Source organism: Phaseolus vulgaris, chromosome 7 (assembly GCF_000499845.2).
Source record: "Phaseolus vulgaris cultivar G19833 chromosome 7, P. vulgaris v2.0, whole genome shotgun sequence".
NCBI lineage: Eukaryota > Viridiplantae > Streptophyta > Magnoliopsida > Fabales > Fabaceae > Phaseolus > Phaseolus vulgaris.
The window spans coordinates 10226894-10249784 of NC_023753.2; the positions used below are offsets into that span (position 1 = coordinate 10226894).

The following is a 22891-nucleotide window of genomic DNA, read 5'->3' on the forward strand; positions in this document are numbered from 1 at the left end:
TCGAATAATAAAAATGTAACAGCAATCAAATCAAATCTTAATATTCTAATAAACGAAGGTTTCATACTTAACAAAATAAAATAAATATCAATCATATTTTAATGATGTAAAAAAAATTAATTTAAATTTTTTAATACAAAATATTAATCACTACAAATTTTAATCTAAAAAATATTACATTTCTATTTAAAATTGATAAAAAAAAAAGAGTTAACATACTAAACCGAACGACCAATACTAAAAAAAGATGGTTTTAAAAAATAAACTCATCTCATCTAAATGATGCGACTGGTGGACCTACCATGGATTCCGAAAATCAGGTTTTGAAAATGATACTTTTATTAAATGGTGGTGCAAAAAGAAAAAACGGAGAGGAAGCAAAAATACTCTCTGTTTTTTCGTATGGCCCAATACAAGGATTACTTGTTTCCATTGCGTCTCTTTCAAGGAAAGAAAAGTCCCTAAAACCAATTTGGCAATAAAAGTTTAGGGTGTCGATATCTTAATACCACAGTAAAAAACTATACACTTCATACCTTTAATAAATTAATATTTCAATTGTATTTTTTTTAAAATTTAAAACATTATTATATCATTATAATGGTTTTTCAAGTGTATGTGTTTTATTTTTTTGATGTTAAAAGAAATCTTTCCAAAAATTTAATATATGCAAATCAAGATAACATATGTAGCAGTGTATGCTTTACTACATCTCCCTTCGAAAATGTTTTTTTTTTTTAATTTTGGAAGAAACGATAAAAATAGAAATAAATGTAAGAATAATGGCAAAGGTAACACTTTCTATATATCCTATATACACTTTTATTTCTCCCACCTCCTATATACACTTTCTATATATCCCACCACTATTAGAGGATGGAACATTCAAACAAAAACTGTAAGAATGAAAATACTGGTGCAAAAAAGCTTAAAAATGATGACCATTTTAACTGTAAAATGGTGGCTTTCTAGTCGTCTTTGACCAACGCGTAGTCTTATGTTTCAGAGAAAAGAAGATGACTATTTAGCCGCCTTCTTGGATGCAACCAAAAAGAGCGGCTATGGTAAGAGCCGCCCTTATAAGACGTATGCATTAAAAAAATGGGGCATCTGTCTCGCACACATCTACCCCTTTGCTTGCGTCGTCAAGGCACCACACTTCACCTTCTTCCTCCTCAAATTGTGTTGTCCCTGCAGCCGCGTCGCCGCCGCGCACTGATTTCGCGCCAGCACTGTTCGCCACGTCGAACCATCCCTCGCAGGCGCACCGTCGAACAAACAGTGGTGGTGAAGTGAGACGACAACGACAGTGGCGACAGAGCAAACAGGGCACAACGAAAACCCAAACACTAGTGTGGTAATGAAACAATGGTGACCTTCGAGCAATGGCAGAAAAGAAACAAATAAGAGAAACGAAAAAAAAAATACAAAAACCAATGGTGAAGAAGAAGTACAAAGCTCGAAACGAACTTACCAATGACATGAAAATGCAGGCTCGAGGAAGACGAGAGGAAGCACCAGAGTAGAAGAAAAACGAAGTGCCAGAGAAAGGAAATATGAAAGAGTAAGTGGCGCGCTCTGTGTTAGGGTAAAAAAAGAGTATAAAAGGCCGATTATTTGGTAGAGCCGCCTTCTTAAACAAAGTGTTTGTTTTTAAGAAGGCGGCTCTACCAAATAGTCGCCCTCTTAAATGAAGTTAATTTAAAAAATGCTACCACGTTTTCAATGACAACGTCTGAATAGTAAAAACACCTTAAACGTGGGGTCGTCGTTTTGATATTTTTTAGTAGTGTAATGGTAACACTAACTGTGACCCACTTAACTGGGGCATGCCTGTTGATGTTGTGAGAGGTAGTCACCATGAAGAGGTGAAGCGCATGCTTGTCTTGATGGTAGGTGGGAAGATACACTGTGTCTCACGTAGTCGTGGTTGCAAAGAGCGATGTGAGGGTGGAGTTGGCGGAGGAAACTCGACATGGTGTTAAAGGTAGCCGTGACTGGGTGCACTACAAAAAATCATTGAATTTGAGTGGGCCAAAAACACATAAAAACAGGAGAATATTGACGTAAAATAAATATTTTCATGAACTTAATGTCGCATAAACAATGGATGCTAAACTCATCGACACAAACACACTTACGTCGCAATTGAAAACCTACGTTATTTTGCGTAGGTTTAACCCATGCAACTATTGTGGGCTAAGCCCACACAAAACCAACAATATAATATAAAAATATAATGTGTAATAAATCTAACTTTCGTCAGCCAAGACCACAATTATAACTATTGAAGGCTAAACCTACATATAACAGACAATATAATATAAAATATATAGCTTCCGTCGGACATCACCACAACAAACATTTTCTTTCAAAATTATAGCATTTTATAAGCTGACGCTTATGTAAATGGATCTCAATTCCTAACTAAAATTGAATTTTTAATTCTCTAAAAATATAACATTTATATCTCCAAATATAAATTCCTTAGCAAACTAAAATTAAACTTTAATTTCAAAAATAAAGTTTGTAAATTTTTAAAGTAAAATTAAATTTGAACATAAATTAAATAAGAAATCAAATTTAAAAGACCAACACCATCTACCATGGAGGATGGATCAGAGGACAAGTTTAAAAACAAAACAAAACAAGTGAAATCGTGAACCCTAAAAAAACCCCAAATTGTGTCTCAGCCGCTCACACCTCCGTTGCAGGTGTCTCCTTCATGCGCGCCTGTTGTTCTCCTCGCCGTCACTACAGTTGTCTTTGCGCTCGCCTCCTGTGACCATCGTTCGAGCTCGCCGTCGTTGCACCCCCTACTGTCGTGTTCGTCGTCACCAAATCTCGCTTTTAATTCCAAATCTCGCGCGACAAAACTTCAAACGACCAATGGAGCTCGGATCACCACCATCTACCACCGCTCACCTTCAACGACACCACTAGCCAACCACATGCATCTAGACGGATCTTCGGTGCATCTTCACCTGGGACGATTTTAAGGAGTTGGTTTTGGGAATTTCTCATATTAGGGTTTAAGTAGAAAAGGAAAGAGATTAGGGATTAAGAGAGTGGGAGAATCTAGCACACTAAACCTGTTATCTGATATTGTTTTTTATTACAATAATCTCTTTATACGTGTATCATTAAAAATGTTAGCAATTCTTACATCAGTTAAACCTTTGATATTCTAAAAATATTTTATTATTAAAAATGTTAGCGTCGTTAACCTTTGATATTCTAAAAATATTTTATTACGTCAATTTTGTATTTAATTTTAAAGTTTATAAAATCAATTGCCAATTGCGTAGGTTTAACCTTCGTAATGTTTTATTCTTTTATTTTTATTAAAATAATATATTTATTGTCCAATTTTTAGTGTGTTAAGTCGGCATAATAAATATTTTTTTTCCTTTTCGTCGACTGTAAATTCATGGAACAGACGTTAATTTTTTGAAATATATTTTTGTGGGTTTAACCGACAATAATAACTTCCATTTTTTGGTCAACGCAAGATTTTGGAAGCTAATTTGTATTTTTTTTGTAGAGGTGAGTGATAGTTTGGTGAACGACATTGATATGTATGAGATCACCACAGGTTTCGATGGAACCTCCTATAGGAGAACCAACCAAGGTGTTTCTCTCCAAAACGAACTAATTAGGTCATTTCTTAATTCTACATAACTTTATTTTTATAAATCTTCTTGTGTACTTGTATAAGGTCTCTATTGGTACTACTTGTTATCGGCTAAACAATTACCACTCATTATTTGATCGTTTCTTCTTTGCTTCCATTATCATATTAGTTCCTTAATACTCGTATGAGAGTGTGTAATATATTAATAAAAATATATTTTATTTTTATACAATCACGTTTATTTATAGTGTTTATAATGAACTATCTCATTTTTTTTTCAGCAAAGAATTAAATAAAATAATGGAACACTTTAGGGGTGTCCCAACCCTTATACAAACCCACTAAAAATGGGTTAGGAAAAAGGAAAAATCAAACAAAAGAGAAAGAAAAAGAAAAAGAAAAAGAAAACTTACCTTCTTACAGCTACTTATAAAATCCTGACAGCAAACTAACAAAACATGTACATCCACACAACCTTAAACAAGACGACTGCATAAATCTAACCCCCTAGCCACTTATACATTCTAACATTAAAGAACCTCACACCATCACTTACTGCACAAACCAGTTTTGGTTTCCAAAATTCTGACTTCTAAGATAGCTTCTTTAACAGAATATGTAACAGCTTAAGATTGTGATTGTTCTATAATCTCCCTATGCCCCAGCTTCCATCAACATTCTTCACTCTTCCGCTTCCCATAATCCTCTAACATCTGGAAATGTTAGTTGTTGTCCTCCCGTTTACCTGCACCAAGAAAAACACCTTCCACACCTTCCCAGTAACATAGGTAAATGAAAACAGTTTCATCCCAATTGGTATTAATCAATTTACTTATAATTGCTGCAACAACCGACCCTGCATGCAAAAATTATCAAAGATAGGAAGCATTCACACTTCATTTACCACTTCATGATAGGAATATCTGCTGATTTTTATCTGATATCCTCCCTATTTTTCTGCAATAAAGAGAAAAAACACCTTCCCCACCTCATCAAAACTTAGATATACAAAATCAGATCCAGCCCATAGGTCTTTAGCAATTTGATTTTATAATTGTTGCAACAACCAACCAACATGCATGATATAAATAACAGTATAAAACATTATCTAATAACCATATTGATGCATGTTATAGGAGATAAAATCCAATCGTTAAATGAAAAAAGTGACTTTCCTTTCTTTGTGTTTCATCCAAACCCATGATTGTACTTGTGCCAAAGTGAAAATTTCCTCCACATCTAACTTGGCTTGGTTGAAGATAATCCTATTTCTATGCTTCCATATACACCGAACAACTGATACCCAAAGACCTTTCCATAACCTATTGCCCTCTTGATTAGAACATATGCCAGGAAATTGTTCAAAATGATGATTCAATACATTATAGTTCACCGAACTTACTCCCATCCATCTAGAGCACATGTTCCATACTTTAATTGATTCTTCACATGAAACAAGGATATGTGAACATGTCTCTTCCTCTTTTCCACAAAACACACATAGTATATTCCCCAATATCACACTCCTTCTTTGCAAATTCTGTTTTGTCGCTAATCTATCCGATAGTGCCCACCACACAAAAAACGTAGCTGATGGCATGAGCTTTAAATTCCAAAGTAGTTCGAACACCTTCACAACCCCCCTGTATTATGCTTTACTAACCTGTTGTAGGCTGATTTCACCGTGAATGTATATGACGGAGAATCGATCCAAATTCGTATATCCTCTACCTCTTGTTGTAGTATTACTTGAGATATAATTGCCATGAAGTCCTCTACCATGCTTTTCTCCCATTCAAATCAATCTCTTCTCCAACTGAATTTCCACTCCCACCCTTCCATAGTCCAGCTTCCACAACTACCAATATACTTGTCTTTGAGCTTAGAGTTATTATATAACCTTTCATATCTTGTTTTGAGTTGCCCATTGGTTAACCACTCGTCCTCCCAAAATTTGATCTTCTCCCCAGAACCCACTTTCCAACCCAAATTCTGATTGAACCAATTGGCCCCTTGGTCAGAAACACTAGCCTTGGCTAGATCACTCCACCATCTAGATGTATATCCCTTTCGATTTGGTGCATATGATATCATCGTTCCCCACTGGCCATACTTTGATTCTAGAACATCCTTCCAGAGTCCAGACTCTTGAGATCCCAATCTCCATAGCCATTTTGCCAGGAGTGCCTTATTGAACAACTCAATGCTTCTAATACCTAAACCTCCCTCCTCTTTTGCCTTACAAATATTTTCCCAACTTGTCCAAGCGATTTTCCTCCCTTCCGCTCCCCAACCCCACAAGAAAGTTCTTTGTAGTTTCGTTATCTCCTTACACACTCCAATCGGTGCTTTGAAAAAGGATAGGAAGAAGAGTGGTATGGCACTGATGACAGATTTGATAAGACATACTCTTTCTGCGAAAGACAGGTTACTCCCCTTCCACACTGAAAGTTTCTTTCTAACCTTTAAAAGCACCAGCTCCCAAAATGAGCATCTAGATGGATTACCTCCTATAGGTAGGCCTAAATATGTAAAGGGTATATTTATTAGACTGCAGTGAAGTATTTCTGAGTACACATTCATCTCATACCTACCTACCCCATTTGCGCCAATTATTTATGAACTGTAGTTAATGTATATCTTTGCTAAAATAACATTATTTGATTTGTGATTTCTTATTTTATCTTGGTGCATTAATTCTATGTGATTCACCCTCACCGGTACACTTTCAATACAAATTTAATAAGCATAATTTATCATATATGTAATAGAAAGGATATCATTTTACCTTTAAATAAAATTGTATAACAAAGTATGAAGTTTACACCAACATTAATCTTAAAAGAGCATGCTGCTAAACGAAGAAAAAAAAGTAAAATAAGATCTAAGAAAAAAAATATATATACATAATTCTATTTTCTATGATTATCCTTTTCTAAATTAAAAAAATGGGAAAAATAAAATAAAATAGTCTCTATTAACTATTAGGATATAAATAGTTATCATCATTTATTTACACACAAAATTTCATAATTTTATATAAATGATAATGCGGGAAGGACTATGCAGGTCGATGCGCGATCCCTTAAGGAAAAACGTGAGATGGACTATCTATTTCAACTTGCTGGCTCACTTAAGTCTGTCCACAATCCACACAGGACAAGTGTGGGACGGGGTGAGCTGACCTGCATAACCCGCCTATCTTAAAAATATATAAATTTATTTATTCACCCCCATAATTTCTTCCCACAACCTCATATTTTCCAAAGTTCTAAAATTATCATTTTCAAATTCTACAAAGTTTTAAAATTATCATTTTCAAATTGTACAATCCTAAACATAAATTTTAAGTTCTGGATTATATAACCTAGAAAGTCTTTGAATTCCACATTCCAAAATTAAAGAAAAATGTTCAATGAAAAATTTCAAAGGGTAATTTGAGTATTTTGTTAAGTATAGGATGCGAGAAAAAAGACATGAAGGTGTAGGAAGAAACTCCCCTAAATCCCTAAATCAGAACACATTCACAAAATTTGATAATGACTTTTTAATATTTAATAGTATTTTTTGTCTTTCTAAAATGCATACATTGTTTATGTTTCAATACTCTTAGTCAATGCAGTAGTCAGATTTTATAGTCTTTTTTATAATAAAATTTAAATATAGTATCATAGTATATATATATATTATTTTATACTAATTTTCAAACTAGAATAGTAATAATGTGTCCACATATATTATCTTAAATATATATATATATATATTTAATGAAATATTTTATTAGTCAATTTATTAATTCAATTAAAATTCAAATTTCATTAAAAATTAGAACGTCATAATGATGTTTTTTCACATATCTTATTACACATGTGTTTGAGAATAATAATGTAAGACCATTTACTTAATTCATCTAAATAAGAAAAAAAATGTAATAAATAAATAAAAAATTATTCAAAATTTATATTTGAACTTTTTTTTCATTATTTTAAAAAAATTTATGTGGGACAGGCAAATAAAATTAACCCGCATCTTTTATGCAAGGTGGGCAAACCCAACCCGCATTGTCATCCCTATAATTTAATTTCAAACTTTGTCTTATATGAAAAAAAAAAACAAGAAATAAGAGAATGTATGTTTGTGTAAAGTTTTTGTACACAAAGGTGGTAGAAAATACACAAAGTATTATTAAATTATTGGATTAAATGATATATGAAATAATATTTATGTAATTTTAAAACTTGGTTATGGTTTATACCACTTAGTGAACATATTTAGGTAGGTGTGTTTATTACTTATCATGTAGATTGTTGTTATTTTAATAAATTTAGTGGTAAAATTTGATATATATTTTGGTGTAACAGATTTTTAAATGCTGACATCTTTGACAATGATACAAAATCTTGTCACACTTTACCTCACTCAATTTTACTAGAGCATCCATGCTAGTTAGGATCAACAACTTCAAGGATACTGAAGAATAAGATTTGAAATCTTGGAACCAAGATTTTAAACCATAAGATAACTCCTTGTCTCCCATACCTGGCTCAATCATTGCATCAACTTATATAATTCTTTTATCATATGTTGTTGGTCTCCTAATTGAAAGACCAAACTCTAAATCCATGGACCTAACAGAGAAGTTCTGAATGTCAGAGAAGCCTTTCAATTAGAAGGAATTGATGATGGTTTCTTTGAGCTGTAACCTAAAGAGCGTTTGACAAGAGAAACATCAGACATTTTAAAGCTCAAGTGTTCCACATTTTTAGGTGCATTATGTCAAGCTATTAATCTAAGTCATTTAGAGGAAAACTTGAAGAAAACTATCAAGAATATTGTGAGTCAAGTGGTAAAAAAAATTATCACAGTTGAGATTAATCATGAGTCACACCATTTTGGATTGTACGAGGGCTTGTTTAAAATTATGGATAATGAGTATGTTTTTGTTTACATTGACGACCCTTGTAGGTCAAACTATTCTTTGATGTAAAAGTTGAGGTTAGTCTTAATTGATCATGCATTACGATAACAAAACATAAATATTACTTACTTCTTTCGTGGATTTAAATCAATTTTGTTACTACTTCAATTCTTTTTTTAATGCAATAACAACTAATAATAATTTTAAAATAATTTTTTACTTATTACTTGAAAATAAAATAATACATATATTGCATTTTAATAAAAATTGAAACTCTAAAACTAAACTATGATAGTAGGGTGCTCCTTGGATCAAGTTACCATATAACTAAAATGGATAAAATCCAACTCAATTAGATTGGATTGAGTTTCATTTATGATTGGATCAAACTCAATCCAATCCAAATTAACACATTCTTATATGAGTTGGGTGATGAGTTTAGTATGGATGATTCGAGACCCAATCTTATAATTGTGTTGTGAATAATTTGTGTTATATTAGTCATATCTTGAATTAGTTTCGTCAAACTTGTTATCACTTAACATATTGACTTGAAATATTCTTTTAACTTTTTTTGTAAATTGTGATATTTTTTAATTAGTTTTAATACTTGAATTACAACTTTTTTTTGGTTGGATTGTGATTCTGCTTTGGTTTGTGTTGCGTTTACTGATAGAACAAATGTTTCTTGGATGCTTCGGAATCAATGAAATACTTGTCTTAATTACTGTGGGAAAACCAGGTTTAGGATTACTCATATTTTTCATGAAGACAATGTGTGTGCTGATAAATTGGCTAATTTAGGATTTATTCACAGAGAATCATTTCATTGATATAATAGGCTTCCATCTAGTCTGTTATTAGAATTCTTTATGAATATGTATAGTCTACCTATGTATCGTTTTTGCTAACATATGAGTTTTTGCCTAATCCCCTATATTTTTGTATTTTTTTTAATAATACTTTTTTTAGTGATGACATATGATTGTTGTTACTTAATGTGTCAATCTTACTGAGATGTCAAGTTGCATAGTAATCCATAACATGAGAGCACATTTTTATAAAAAAATAAAATTACAACTATTTTAAAAAAAGAATTATTTTCAAAATTTTAACCAAAATGAGTTAAGATAGTCCAACCAGTTGACATAGTTTTTTTAAAAATAATATTATTTTTTAGTTAATTTAATATTTGAAAACTATAACTTTTATAAAGAAATAAAATAAAAATTCAAAATTTTACCCAAATTGACTTAATCTAATCCAACATATTCAAAATTGGATGGATTGAATGGAGTTAGATTAAGTTTAACACAAAAAAAAAAAAATACAAAAATTCAACCCAACCCAATATTTTTCTTAGTGGGTTGGATAATGGGTTTACTCACCGAACTCAATTGTCAATACCCATATATGACACAAACTTCACTTGATTTCTTAAATTTATATAACTCAAAAATTTGAATTTTACTGAAATATGTGACAACAAACAACAACTAAAAGAATACAAGAAAAATAAAAGAAAAAAAGTTTTTTTTAACAAAATTTAAATTAAGTTTAACCAACGACAAAATTAATAAATAATCTTTAATCTCTAAATCAGCATAAAAACGTTAGTCAAGTCATTTAATTATAAATTATAATTATTCGTGTAACTTTTAAAACAATAATATCAATATAAAAACTTTTAAAAGAAAAAAAATGATTTTTAAGTATAAAAGAAAAAAAGTATAATAAAATCATAAATATATATTATATTGTCAAAAAAATAAGCAACTATAACTGTTTTTGACTATAGTGGCACAAACATAAGGATTAAGGGTTAGGTGGCCTTTGCATTATATAAGTTATAGAACATGCTAGATTCCATTTTGGTGCACTTTAAGTCTTGTATTATAGTTTCTATTATAAAAGTTTAATCTTGACCTATTTACCTTTTACTATAAACTAGTTAAAGGACAAAAAGGTCTGAGAAAAATTTAATAAGTAATAATTCAATATATTGACAAATTTAGCATACATAAGTTCTCATCTTATCACTAACTTAAAAAATGATAAAAACTTTTTGCAACTATGCAACTTATTTAATATTTTTAAAACTTTTTGTTCTTTATTTTTTGTAGTTACTTAAAACAAGGGTGTTGGACAGACGCTGAGATTGCATTAGGTTTCTATTTATATTTTTAAATAAACAACTTTAATAGGAATAGGAATAAATTACATATCTGTCTCTTTCAATTGAATTATTGTATTATTAACTATTGGGTACGATTATTTATTTCAAAATTAGCAATGCAATCTCAATCATTTAAAAAAAATTTAAAAATTAAATTAATTTAAATAACATTGATATAATATCAATCGTTTAGTTTTACAAAATAAAAAAAATGTTTGAAAATAATAAACTACGAAAAATAAAAAAATTATCTTACAATTTATGTTAATAATTTTTTAATTAAATAATATTGTAAAAAACTAATGATATTTTTTATCACTTACAAGTGCGGGTAGAAATATGGACTAATAATAGGGATCACTCATGAATCCTTATGCCAATACTTTTAAAACTGAAAATTTCATATTTTATTATAAATGTATTTTTAATATTAAAAGAATATACGCATATCAATTATAACTTGTTTGATTGATTTTTGGTTAAAATATATCCTAAGTGTAACCCACGAGTGTCATAATGAGTAACAAAGCAAGACAGTGTTACTAACAAATCTGAAAAAACACAACCTAATACACTTGGTGGTGGGGTGATTAATTAATCAATTTTTAGAAAAATACAACCGAATTCGTCCTCTTTTAAAAGCCCACTTTTAGAAATTTAAAATTTAACTTCATCATAATCAATATATTTTTGGTGAGATGAAGTCCGTTGAAATCCACGTGGATTTTGAGTGGTCTTCCTTCAAACTCTAGTGATTCAATTTTCAAGGAATGAGGAAGCTTCATCGGTCAAAAATACTCTGACACTAAGTTAGTAAGAGTATCAAATTTAGTATATATATAGTGAGTATTGTGTTAGAATATGAGTTGAGATTATTCTCTATGAGTGATCATCTATTTATAAGTCTTTATGGGTTTGGGTCTTTTATACTTATTTCTCCAAGTTTTAATGTGACATATTATAATATCATTTCATAAAATCTGAATAACATGTATATAAACCAGAGTATTCTCTAATATAATTAGAGTTCTATGTAATATAATAAGAGATATTGTGTAAGTAAATCAGAACATTTATGTAGTGTAATCGGGGATATTAATGTGTAGGTAAATTGTGTAAGTAAATTAGAATATTTATGTAATGTAATTAAGGATATTGTGCAAGTAAAGTAAATTAAAACATTTGAAGAGGTCGGGATATTGTGACTTAATAAGATTGATTCCCATAATATATTTATCCAAATTAATGTTATTACATGATGATAATTTCATGTGATTGAATGAAATGTATTATATATGAATGATGAAAATTGTATGAAATTGATGTCATACATTTGGGATAATGTATGAGTTATTGTTTGATGATACATTGAGTATGAAAAGTCTATGTTTAATAGAGATCCTCTAGCTTCACTCATGATCTAAGTCATATAAGATAAGATATCAGGTGATGAGAAGTTGATGAGGGAGTTCATACACACCGGATCCCGCGGTAGACACTCAATATTGGATGTTTGAACTTATCCTGATCCTTGATGTATGATTAGATGTTAATCTCTGGTAGGGGCATATTTAATGAATCTTTTGGAAGACGATGAATTCATGTGTAGTCAGTGTGATTGAAATGAAATCAAAATACTATGGATTGAAATGAAATCCAATGATTGTGGTTGAAAATAGATTCATGTGTGGTCTATATGAATGATGTAATTGATATTGAAATTTTATATGACAACATTTAAAGAAATGTTTATAATTGATTAGTCTGATTGTTTTTTTTTTCCATGAATTAAGTATGTTATGAAATTTCTTTTCATTAGCTTACCCTTGTTTTTTTTTTGTTGTGAACTGCGACGACTGTAGTACATATACGAGCAAATGATTATATAGGTGTCGGAGGGTCCGGAGGGTTTTAGGATATTGTTTTGAAACTTATATTGTAAATATTTGTATTTCTATAAGCTCTAATCATGTATTGTAATAGTTTCGGGTGTTACATTTACTTAATATATATTTTATTTATAATTAAATAGCTATCAATATTATATTTTTTTAATTCAATACAAAACTAAATAATCAATTTTTTAAATATTTTTTTTCATATATTTAACTTTTCAATTAATTAGTTCTTAAAATAATTACTTCTCTAAAATATTATTTTTATATTATAATATTTTTACATAAATTCTAAATTATTATTATTTTAATATATTTATTTTTGTAAATATTCTTCTTCAATATAATTACTTTTCAAAACTTTTAAAATATATTTTTTCTAAAATTTTATTCAAAATATTTATTTTTCAAATAATATTTTATTTTGATACTATCTTTTCTTCATTTATATATATATATATATATATATATATATATATAAAATTAGTTCAAAATGAAATTCTGAACTTGTCCGTTAAATCATACTGTTTAAATAATTATTTGGTATAATATATTATTTGAGTAAACATTTAATGTAATATATTATTAAAAAATTCAAATATATTATTTTAGTCAAAATTTCACATTCCACATTTTTCAAATTCTAAAGACATTAATTACTATTTCACAAAATGTCAAATAACTACTAAGAAAAGTACTGAAATAATTGAAAGGAATTTTTGTATTGAGCATGAAAAAGTGCATTCCTTTATATTTTTTTATTACATTACCTTATTATTTTAAAATATCCTCTAATATCTATCCATTAGACAAGTGAATAATAATATAAATAATTTATATTGTTGGAGATCTCTCGACTAGAGATTAGAGTCTTTCCTTGTATATAAGTGGGTGCAAACCTCATATCATTGAGCCGGTTTTATAGAGTTGAGTTAGACTTAAAGTCCATTTTGTAATATGGTATTAGAGTCATTTTCGAGCCTAATTGACAGTTTCAGTGTGAGTGAGGTGTGTTGGAAATCTCACAGGAGATCTTCTAATTTGCAGAAGAAGAAGAGGAGATTAGTGGTGTTGATTTAAACAAATGTGTGAAAAGAAAAAAAGAAAAAGAAAGAATCACGTACAAGAACCACTTTCTGCACATGTGAACAAAATAACTCTACATAATTGATTGGATTACACAAATAACTATTTTTTTCAATATTTTTTATAGATAATCAAATATGAGATATTCAAATTAGATTATCATAAGATTTTTTTTCCCCATTTTATTATTATAACAAACAAATAAATCATATTTCTTTTCATTTATTTCTTCCAAACAATTTTTTTTCCTCTTTTCATATTTCTTATCACTTTTTCTGCTTCTTTTCTTTTGTCTTCCTTCTTCTCTATTTCCAATAGAGCGCAGAAGATGAAATTTAAGGATGGAGAAGGCAATTTGTTACTCCCAAATTATAAAAAAAATGAATCCCTTAATAATTTTTTAACAGTATAAATTTTAATCTATTGGTATTCAACATGAGTTTCTTATTATAATATTATTCAATTTTATTTAATTAGATATTATATTTTTGTTTCGTTTTGTTTAATGATCATGCCATTTTCTAAGGTATTTTACTTTTACGGGACATGATATTTTGAAAGAATGGTTTAATTTTGATTGGGTATTCTGAGTCATAAAGAGGCTCATTCCACTATTTTCGCTCTCAAAACAACTTTTGTTAAAATAAAACGTGGGTTGGTGAGTGTTTCTGTGACTAGAGATCACTAACGCATAAAGATATATAGGAATTAAGGACTTGAAGAAACAAATTCTGGTAAAAAGAATTTTGTTTTCATCTTCAGAAGATTTGAGTGCTTAATCATAGAGCTTTGTGTTTCTTTCACATAAAAAAACATGTGGAAGTGGAACCAAACTACAATTATTTTAAACATAGGGAAAAAAAAGCTACCCAGCCCTTTTAGCCCTTATGCTTTAATCCACTAAGGTAGTCATGGATTTGACAATTTGGATTAAATTTTAAATCCAAATCCATATATTTTTTATAAAAGTAATTTAGATTTTTAAATTCAAATTCAAATATTTAGATTGAATTTTAAATCTAAATCTATATTTTTTATAAAAATAATTTGGATATTTATAAATTTAAATCCAATGCAAATTCATATTTTTATAAAAAAAAATTAGATTCTAAATTTAAATTCATATTTTTTTTTAAAACTAACATAATATTAATATAATAATATGTAAAAAAATTAATATTATATAAATATTAAAGAAAAATAATAAAATTATATTTTAGTAATATAAAAAATTAACACTAAAAAAAAATATTGAACTTTATTGTCAAAAACTCTTTTTGTTATGAGCTCATACTTCAAAAAAACCTAACTTATTTTGTTTTAATTTTTTTATAATTTTAGTTTTAGTTATAATTTTTAATATTTAATTCTCATAATTTTGAAATTTTAAATCAAGGTTTTTATTTTAAATGCATCTCATAATTAATTCACTGTGAAAGTGAGAAGTAATAAAATTAATTTCTCTTCGCAATATGTTCTTGCAATCTTTAGCCAAAAACACACATGGTTTTGAAGCCTACATATGATAGATAACACAATTATTTAGGATATATAAGGTGATGGAAGAAGCAATATTGGAGTAAGAAGAAGATAGTGCCTTATTTAGTGTTTATTTTCCTTAGATATAATAGAAATAAGTGTGGTTGAATTGTGACCTTGCTAGGATTGTCGTCGTCGATCTTTGAGCCTATGCCGGAGAGTAGTGTGTCTACAGTGGAAGAGAAAAGTCAGGAGGATTATTAAAGATGGTGAAAAATGAGGTTGAAGGTTATTTCAAATGACAAATCATTTTATAGAAAATTTGAAACTCATAGAATTTTACAGAGGTTCTTAAACACATGGTATTTAACAGGGGTTTTGAAAGACTTTTTTTTCTCAGGTTTAAAATAACCCAAAGATGACGTTATCTAGGAATGGTTTAGTGGAGAAAACTGTAATCTTAGGTAAATGACTTAATATAAGTTTTAATACTGAATAATGTAAAAATAAACCATCGATAAAATCATTGTTTCTTGTAGTGTTTTAGCTTAGTGTTTTTAAATTTGCAAACGTAAATAATTCGAAGATAATAAAATAAAGTAAGAGAAAAATAATTTCTAACTAACTAGTTAGTAATCATGACTTGTGATGATGTTATTATATTCTATATTGAATAAATTACACTATACATATAATAAGTTATTTATTTGAAAAATATACTTTATACATTTTGTAGATGATTTTTGAAGTTAATTTTTTTTTTATAAAGTTGATCGAATTAGGATCCTTAGATAATCCATGTACATAGGCATCAATAGTTTGCAAGAATGAGGACTGAAAAGGTATCAAAAGATTCGGTTTTAGGTGCAATGCAGTGGCCCATGTTGTAGTGCATCAAATGGGTCTATGAGGTAAACCTAATATAACAATGAAGCAAATACAGGGTTGATCAATAATGCATTAGTGCAAAAATGCTTCACTAGAGAGTTGTGGGGAGAGAATAAATTTGGATTGAAAATTTGAATTTTTTAATTTTTAAAATTTATTTAAATAAAATAGAAATTTAATTTAAAAAATGGATAAAATATGGATCAAAATAAAAATCAAATTTATATAAATGGATCTTTAATAGATTACATCAATGTAAAAATAAGCAATGTTGTCAAATTAGATTTTTTGTACGCTTTTACTTTTATGATGATAAAAGCAACCTCGATTTAATCATTTGTAATCCTATGTCTTAGAATCACAAATTTATTTGTTTTCTCCACCGACACTTTCCCTCAACAATTTTATTTTCTAATTTTGTCAATTGTTTATTTGATAGAAGGGCAACTTATATACCTTTTAGCATCTACAAAAAAAGTCAATAATTTTACTAAATATTTTCATGACGTGTGTCAACCGGTCAAATCGATCAGAAACTAGTTCAAAATTGACATTGCAGATTAGCACTAGTGATTTAAACAAATTCTAACTTTTAAAATAAATTTAAAATCAATTTAATTTAAAATCAATTTAATTTAAAATTAATTCACTTTTACAGATTGATATTCACACGATCAAACCAGACCGCCATTCTTATTCCTCCTTTCCTTAATATTTCTTTATTAAGGACGGTTTACAAACTAGTGAGGTTTATATTTATAAATATATATATATATATATATATATATTTTTTATTAAGAGGTCAACTTTAATTTTAATTTAACTTTTAAAAAATTAGTTTATAAGATGAGGTTTATATCTATTTGTATATTATGAATGTATATTTATAAATATATCTACTAATAATATCAACAAAGTTTGATAATGAAATAAGTTCTTAAAAAAACTTTGATACTATATTAAAACATAAACTTTAAATTTAATTCAATTTTATAAAATTAATTTAGGAAAAAAATTTGTAAATATTTATATACTATAAACATATCTTTATATCTATTGGATTTAAAATCTCCTACATTTCCCCATTTGCCTATAATCTTATAACAACTTAAACTCTTCGTATTATTTTTTGACAATGAAAATTTGATTCATATAAAAATGTTTAAATAATTATTTAGAAAAATTACGTTGAAGTCGTCGTTAGCAAAAAGAAAATATGATGACAAAAAGAAATAGTAATGATGAAAAGGAGACACAAACTTGAAAGTGAGAGGAAAATAAAATAATGACGATGATTATTCATAAGTGGAGATCGATTTGTTAAGGGATCAGCTAATTCTGTCTCTACTCATTTCATTTTTTAAAATTTTAAAATTATTTATAAAAAATATAATCTACCTATATATAGTTTTGGTTAACATATAAGTTTCGATTTGATTAACATATAAGTTTCGATTGAATCTTTTCATATTTTTTTATATTTTTTTTAATAATTTTTTTATATGATAACATTATTATTACTTGAAATATGACAATCTAGTTAAGATGTGAAGTTGTATAATAATGTCTAACATAAAATTTTTAATAAAAATAATAATTTAAAATATATATATTTTAACTTTCTAAAACTTTATTTTAAACTTTTAGTTATTCTCAAATTATTTCAAATTTTAGTTATTTTAAAATTTTCAATCAAATGCTATGATTGAACACAAGAAAGAAAAAAAATGAAGTAATAGTCAGTTTTATTATTGTTTTGTCTGGATCCAGTGATTTGCCGTTGAAGAAAAAAAAAAGACAAAGAGAAAATAAAGTAACAGTGAGTTTAAAGTTTTGTTTGGACGTAGTGATTTATTGTTGAAGTAGAAAAGAGTAGAAGCCCCTGAAATCTGTTTCCTATATATCCTGGACTGACATGTGTCACTTCCTTGAAAAAACTATGATCTAATAGTGTGAGAAGTTAAAAGAAAAGGAATAAAAGCTACGTTCATGCAAAAACGGTTAAAAGAGCAACCCAATTCAATGTCCATAATCACAAACATGCTCATGCTGCTGCCATTTAAGGGAGAAAAGTTACACAATGAAGAAGTTCTCAATTAATTAATCTGCAAATTGACGGTAATATAGAATATTTTTTTTCACTAATTTCAGAAAATTTGGTTCCTTTATCCAACCTAACCCATTATCATCACAAAGCCAATGAAAATTGGTAGATTGATCAGTAATTAATTTTATAATATGAGTTATCTTTTTAATGAATGAGTAAATAAAATGCAGAAGTCACAATGCCTCCATCACCAGCCTCTCTATATATACCTCCCATTGTTTCTTTCTGTACTCACCAAAATCCCACATTGTGCAATCCACAAATTTGATCTCTCCCATCACTCTTTCTGAAGATGGAATATTCAAAGGAAAACGGCAAGAATGGCAATGGTAACACTAACTATGACCCACTTAACTGGGGCATGGCTGCGGATGCTTTGAGAGGTAGCCACCTTGAGGAGGTGAAGCGCATGGTGGAGGAATATCGTAACCCCGTCGTCAGGGTAGGTGGGAAGACACTCACCGTGTCTCAGGTCGCCGCGGTTGCAAACGGCGGCGTGAAGGTGGAGCTGGCGGAGGAAACCCGAGATGGTGTAAAAGGCAGCAGTGATTGGGTGAGTGATAGTTTGGCGAACGGCGTTGATACGTATGGGATCACCACAGGCTTTGGTGGAACCTCCTACAGGAGAACCAACCAAGGTGTTGCTCTCCAAAACGAACTCATCAGGTCATTCTTTCCTTAATTCTACATTACTTTCTTTACATAAATCTTTCTATACAAATTTAATAAGCATACTCTTAAGTGTAAATAAAAAGATATCATTTTCTTAAATAAAATTGGACATTAAAAAAAAATAATTAAATGAAAACTAATTTTAAAGATAAAAATAATTAATTATTATATTAACTAAATTAGATATTATTTTATAAATTAAAAAAATTATTAGTATATTTTAATTATTAAAAAAATTTATACATTAGTTTCTAGATTTATATCTAATTAGTTGTCAAGTTTTAACTACTAACTTTTAACATCTAAATTGATTGGTAGTTAAAACCTTGATGACTAATTAGTACCAATTAAAAACTAATTTATAAATTTTATTAACAATAGAAATTAGTTTAGATATCAATAATTTTTTTAGTCTTTAAAATAATATCTAATTTAGTTAAAAATAAATTATTTTTTATTTTTCAAATTAGTTTATATTTAGTGATTTTTTTTAGTGTTTACACATCTTAGAGAAACATATTAAATGAAGAAAAAAAGTAAAATAACATTTGAGGACAAAAATATATACAACACTATTTTCTAAATACAAAAAAGGAAAAAAAAAGATAAAATAGTCTCTACTAACTATTAGTAGAAGACATAAATAATTATCATCATTTATTTATACACCAAATTCTTTTTATATGAAAAACAAAAAGGAAACTAATAGAAAAATATATGTTTGTGTACATAAAGTTGATAGAAAATAAATCAAATATTATTAAATTATTAGATTAAATGACACAGAAAAGAATAATTATGGAATTTTAAAACTTGTTTATTATTTATGCGACTTAGTGGACACATTTTTATATATGTGTGTTTATTACTTATTATGTAGATTGTTGTTATTTTGATAAATTTAACGGTGACACTTGATAGGAATTTTGTTGTAACAGATTTTTGAATGCTGGTATTTTTGGCAATGATAAAGAAACCTCTCACACTTTACCTCACTCAATTACTAGAGCATCCATGTTGGTTAGGACCAACACCTTACTTCAAGGATACTCAGGCATAAGATTTGAAATCATGGAGGTCATAACCAAGTTTTTAAACCATAACATAACTCCTTGTCTCCCACTACGTGGCTCACTCACTGCATCAGGTGATATAATTCCCTTATCATATGTTGTTGGTCTCTTAATTGGAAGGCCAAACTCCAAATCCATTGGACCTAATGGAGAAGTTCTCAATGCTAAAGAGGCCTTTCAATTAGCAGGAATCGATGGTGGTTTCTTTGAGTTGCAACCTAAAGAGGGTTTGGCATTAGTAAATGGTACTACAGTGGGATCTGGCTTAGCATCTATGGTTCTTTTTGAGGCAAACTTACTTGTCGTTCTCTCAGAAGTCTTGGTTGCAATTTTTGTTGAAGTTATGCATGGAAAACCAGAATTTACAGATCACTTAATTCATAAATTGAAGCATCACCCTGGCCAAATTGAGGCTGCAGCCATAATGGAGCACATATTGGATGGAAGTTCATTTGTTAAGGCAGCACAAAGGTTGCATGAAATTGATCCACTTCAAAAGCTTAAACAAGATAGGTATGCTCTTAGAACATCACCTCAATGGCTTGGACCTCAGATTGAAGTAATTAGGCATGCAACAAAGATGATTGAAAGGGAGATCAACTCTGTAAGTGATAACCCCTTGGTTGATGTTTCAAGGAATAAGGCACTTCACTGTGGTAATTTTCAAGGTACCCCAATCGGTGTTTCAATGGATAACACTCGTTTGGCCATTGCATCAATTGGAAGACTAATGTTTGCCCAATTCACTGAACTTGTGAATGACTTATACAATAATGGTTTGCCTTCAAGTTTAGCTGCTAGTCACAACCCAAGCTTGGATTATGGTCTCAAAGGGGCAGAAATTGCAATGGCATCCTATTGTTCAGAACTTCAATACATGGCAAATCCTGTCACCAATCATGTGCAAAGTGCCGAGCAACATAACCAAGGGGTAAACTCATTAGGCTTAATTTCTGCAAGAAAGACAGCTGAAGCATTAGACATTTTAAAGCTCATGTGTTCCACTTATTTAGTTGCATTATGTCAAGCTATTGACCTAAGGCATTTAGAGGAAAACTTGAAGAACACTGTTAAAAATGTTGTGAGTCAAGTAGCAAAGGAAGTTTTCAGAGTTGACATTAAGCATGAGTCACACCATTTTGGATTGTATGAGGACTTGCTTAAAATTGTGGATGGTGAGTATGTTTTTTCTTACATTGATGACCCTTGTAGGACAAGTTATCCTTTGATGAAAAAATTGAGGTCAATCCTAATTGATCATGCATTACAAAATGGCAAAAAAGTGGCAAGTTTCCAAAAGATAAGTGCTTTTGAGGAAGAGCTCAAAGTTCGTTTGCCCAAAGAAGTGGAAAGTGCTAGGATTGAAATTGAGAATGGAAATCATGGTATTCCTAACCGAATTAAGGAATGCAGATCTTACTCATTATATAAGTTTGTGAGAGAAACTTTGGGTACAACTTTACTCACTGGTGAGAAAGGCAGGTCACCTGGTGAGGAATGTAATAAGGTGTTTGTTGCGTTATGTGAAGGAAAATTTATTGATCCTATGTTGAATTGTGTAAAGGAGTGGAATGGAACACCTTTACCGATATGGTAAAATGGTGTTACCTTCTCATTCTTATATTTAAGAGAGAGAAAAACTTTAGTGACTGGTGAGAAAGTCAAGTCACTTGATGAGGAATATCATAAGGTGTTTGTTGCATTGTGTGAAGGATAATTTATTGATCCTATGTTGAATTATGTAAAGGAGTGGAATGAAACACCTTTACCAATTCGGTAAAACGGTGCTACACTTCTCATTCTTATATTTAAGAAAAATAAAACTTTACTAACTGGTGATAAAGTCAGGATTATGTGGTAAGGAATGTAATAAGATATTTGTTCTATTGTGTGAAGAAAAATTTATTGATCCTATGTTGAAGTGTGTAAAGTAGTGGAATGGAATACCTTTACCAATATGGTAAAATGATGCTACCTTCTCATTCTTATATTTAAGAAGAAGAAAAAATTATTTTAAATTTTCTATGATGTATGTGATGACATGATTTTATTCCTTGATTTAATATATGTTTTCTATTTGCATATAACTAACATCTAACCATTTGATTAATAAGATTTCATCCATGTATTAGAAATAAAATTCTTGTACACAAAATTAATAGAAATATACAACCTAGATTTATTCTTTGATATAGACAAACAAGGTTTAAAAGTTAAAGTGCAACATAAAGATTACTTATTTTTTTGTGAATTTAAATAAATTTTGATACTAATTTAATTATTTTTTAATACAATAATAGTTAATAAAAATTTAAAAATTAAATAACAATAATATAATATCAATATTTTAGTTTTATAAATTAAAAATGTAATTAAAAAATTGGTTGAAAATAATAAACTACGAAAAAATAAGTATCTTAAAATTTATTATAATACATTTTTAATTAAATAATATTGTAAAACTGTGTATCAGTGAAGCTTATATTTGTTTTTTAGTTTATTTCATTTTAATTTTATTAGTTCTTCTCCTATGCTATATTAATCGTGATACTTTTATGTCAACACTTTTAAAACTGATAATTTCATTATTTTATTATAAAATAATTTTTAATATTAAAAGAATGAATATACAAATATCAATCAAATCTATATCATTTTATTATAAAAGCAGTTTTAATATTAAAAGAATGAATATACACATATCTTATACTTTATTTATTTATTTTTTATTAAAATATATCTTAAGTCATTACAAGAAAAAATGTTTTAATGGAGTTTATTTTTACATTATCTATGGTTAAAACCTCTATTAAGTCATTTATCCAGGGTTGCAGTTTCTCTTGCTAAAACATCTTTGGGGAATGTGTTCTCCAGAATCTCAGTTAAATATTATGGATTTAAAAACCTCCGTAAAATACCATGAATTTAAAAACCTCAGTAAAATACCAAGAGTTTCGTAAAAT

General features: G+C 28.8%; 2 protein-coding genes across 2 annotated transcripts; one reads left to right on the plus strand and one right to left on the minus strand.

The window, feature by feature from the left end:
• Positions 1-5434: 5434 nt before the first annotated feature.
• Positions 5435-6217, minus strand: LOC137829025 (uncharacterized mitochondrial protein AtMg00310-like). Its single transcript, XM_068635820.1, has one exon. It carries the CDS (start codon positions 6215-6217, stop codon positions 5435-5437), a length of 783 nt encoding a protein of 260 aa, XP_068491921.1.
• A 12154-nt stretch (positions 6218-18371) lies between these two features.
• On the plus strand, positions 18372-21771 carry LOC137828859 (phenylalanine ammonia-lyase 2-like). The gene is made up of 2 exons (XM_068635596.1): positions 18372-18849; positions 19794-21771. The coding sequence occupies exons 1-2, from the start codon at positions 18476-18478 to the stop codon at positions 21523-21525; spliced, it is 2106 nt and encodes a 701-aa protein (XP_068491697.1). The 5' UTR covers positions 18372-18475; the 3' UTR covers positions 21526-21771.
• Positions 21772-22891: the final 1120 nt, after the last annotated feature.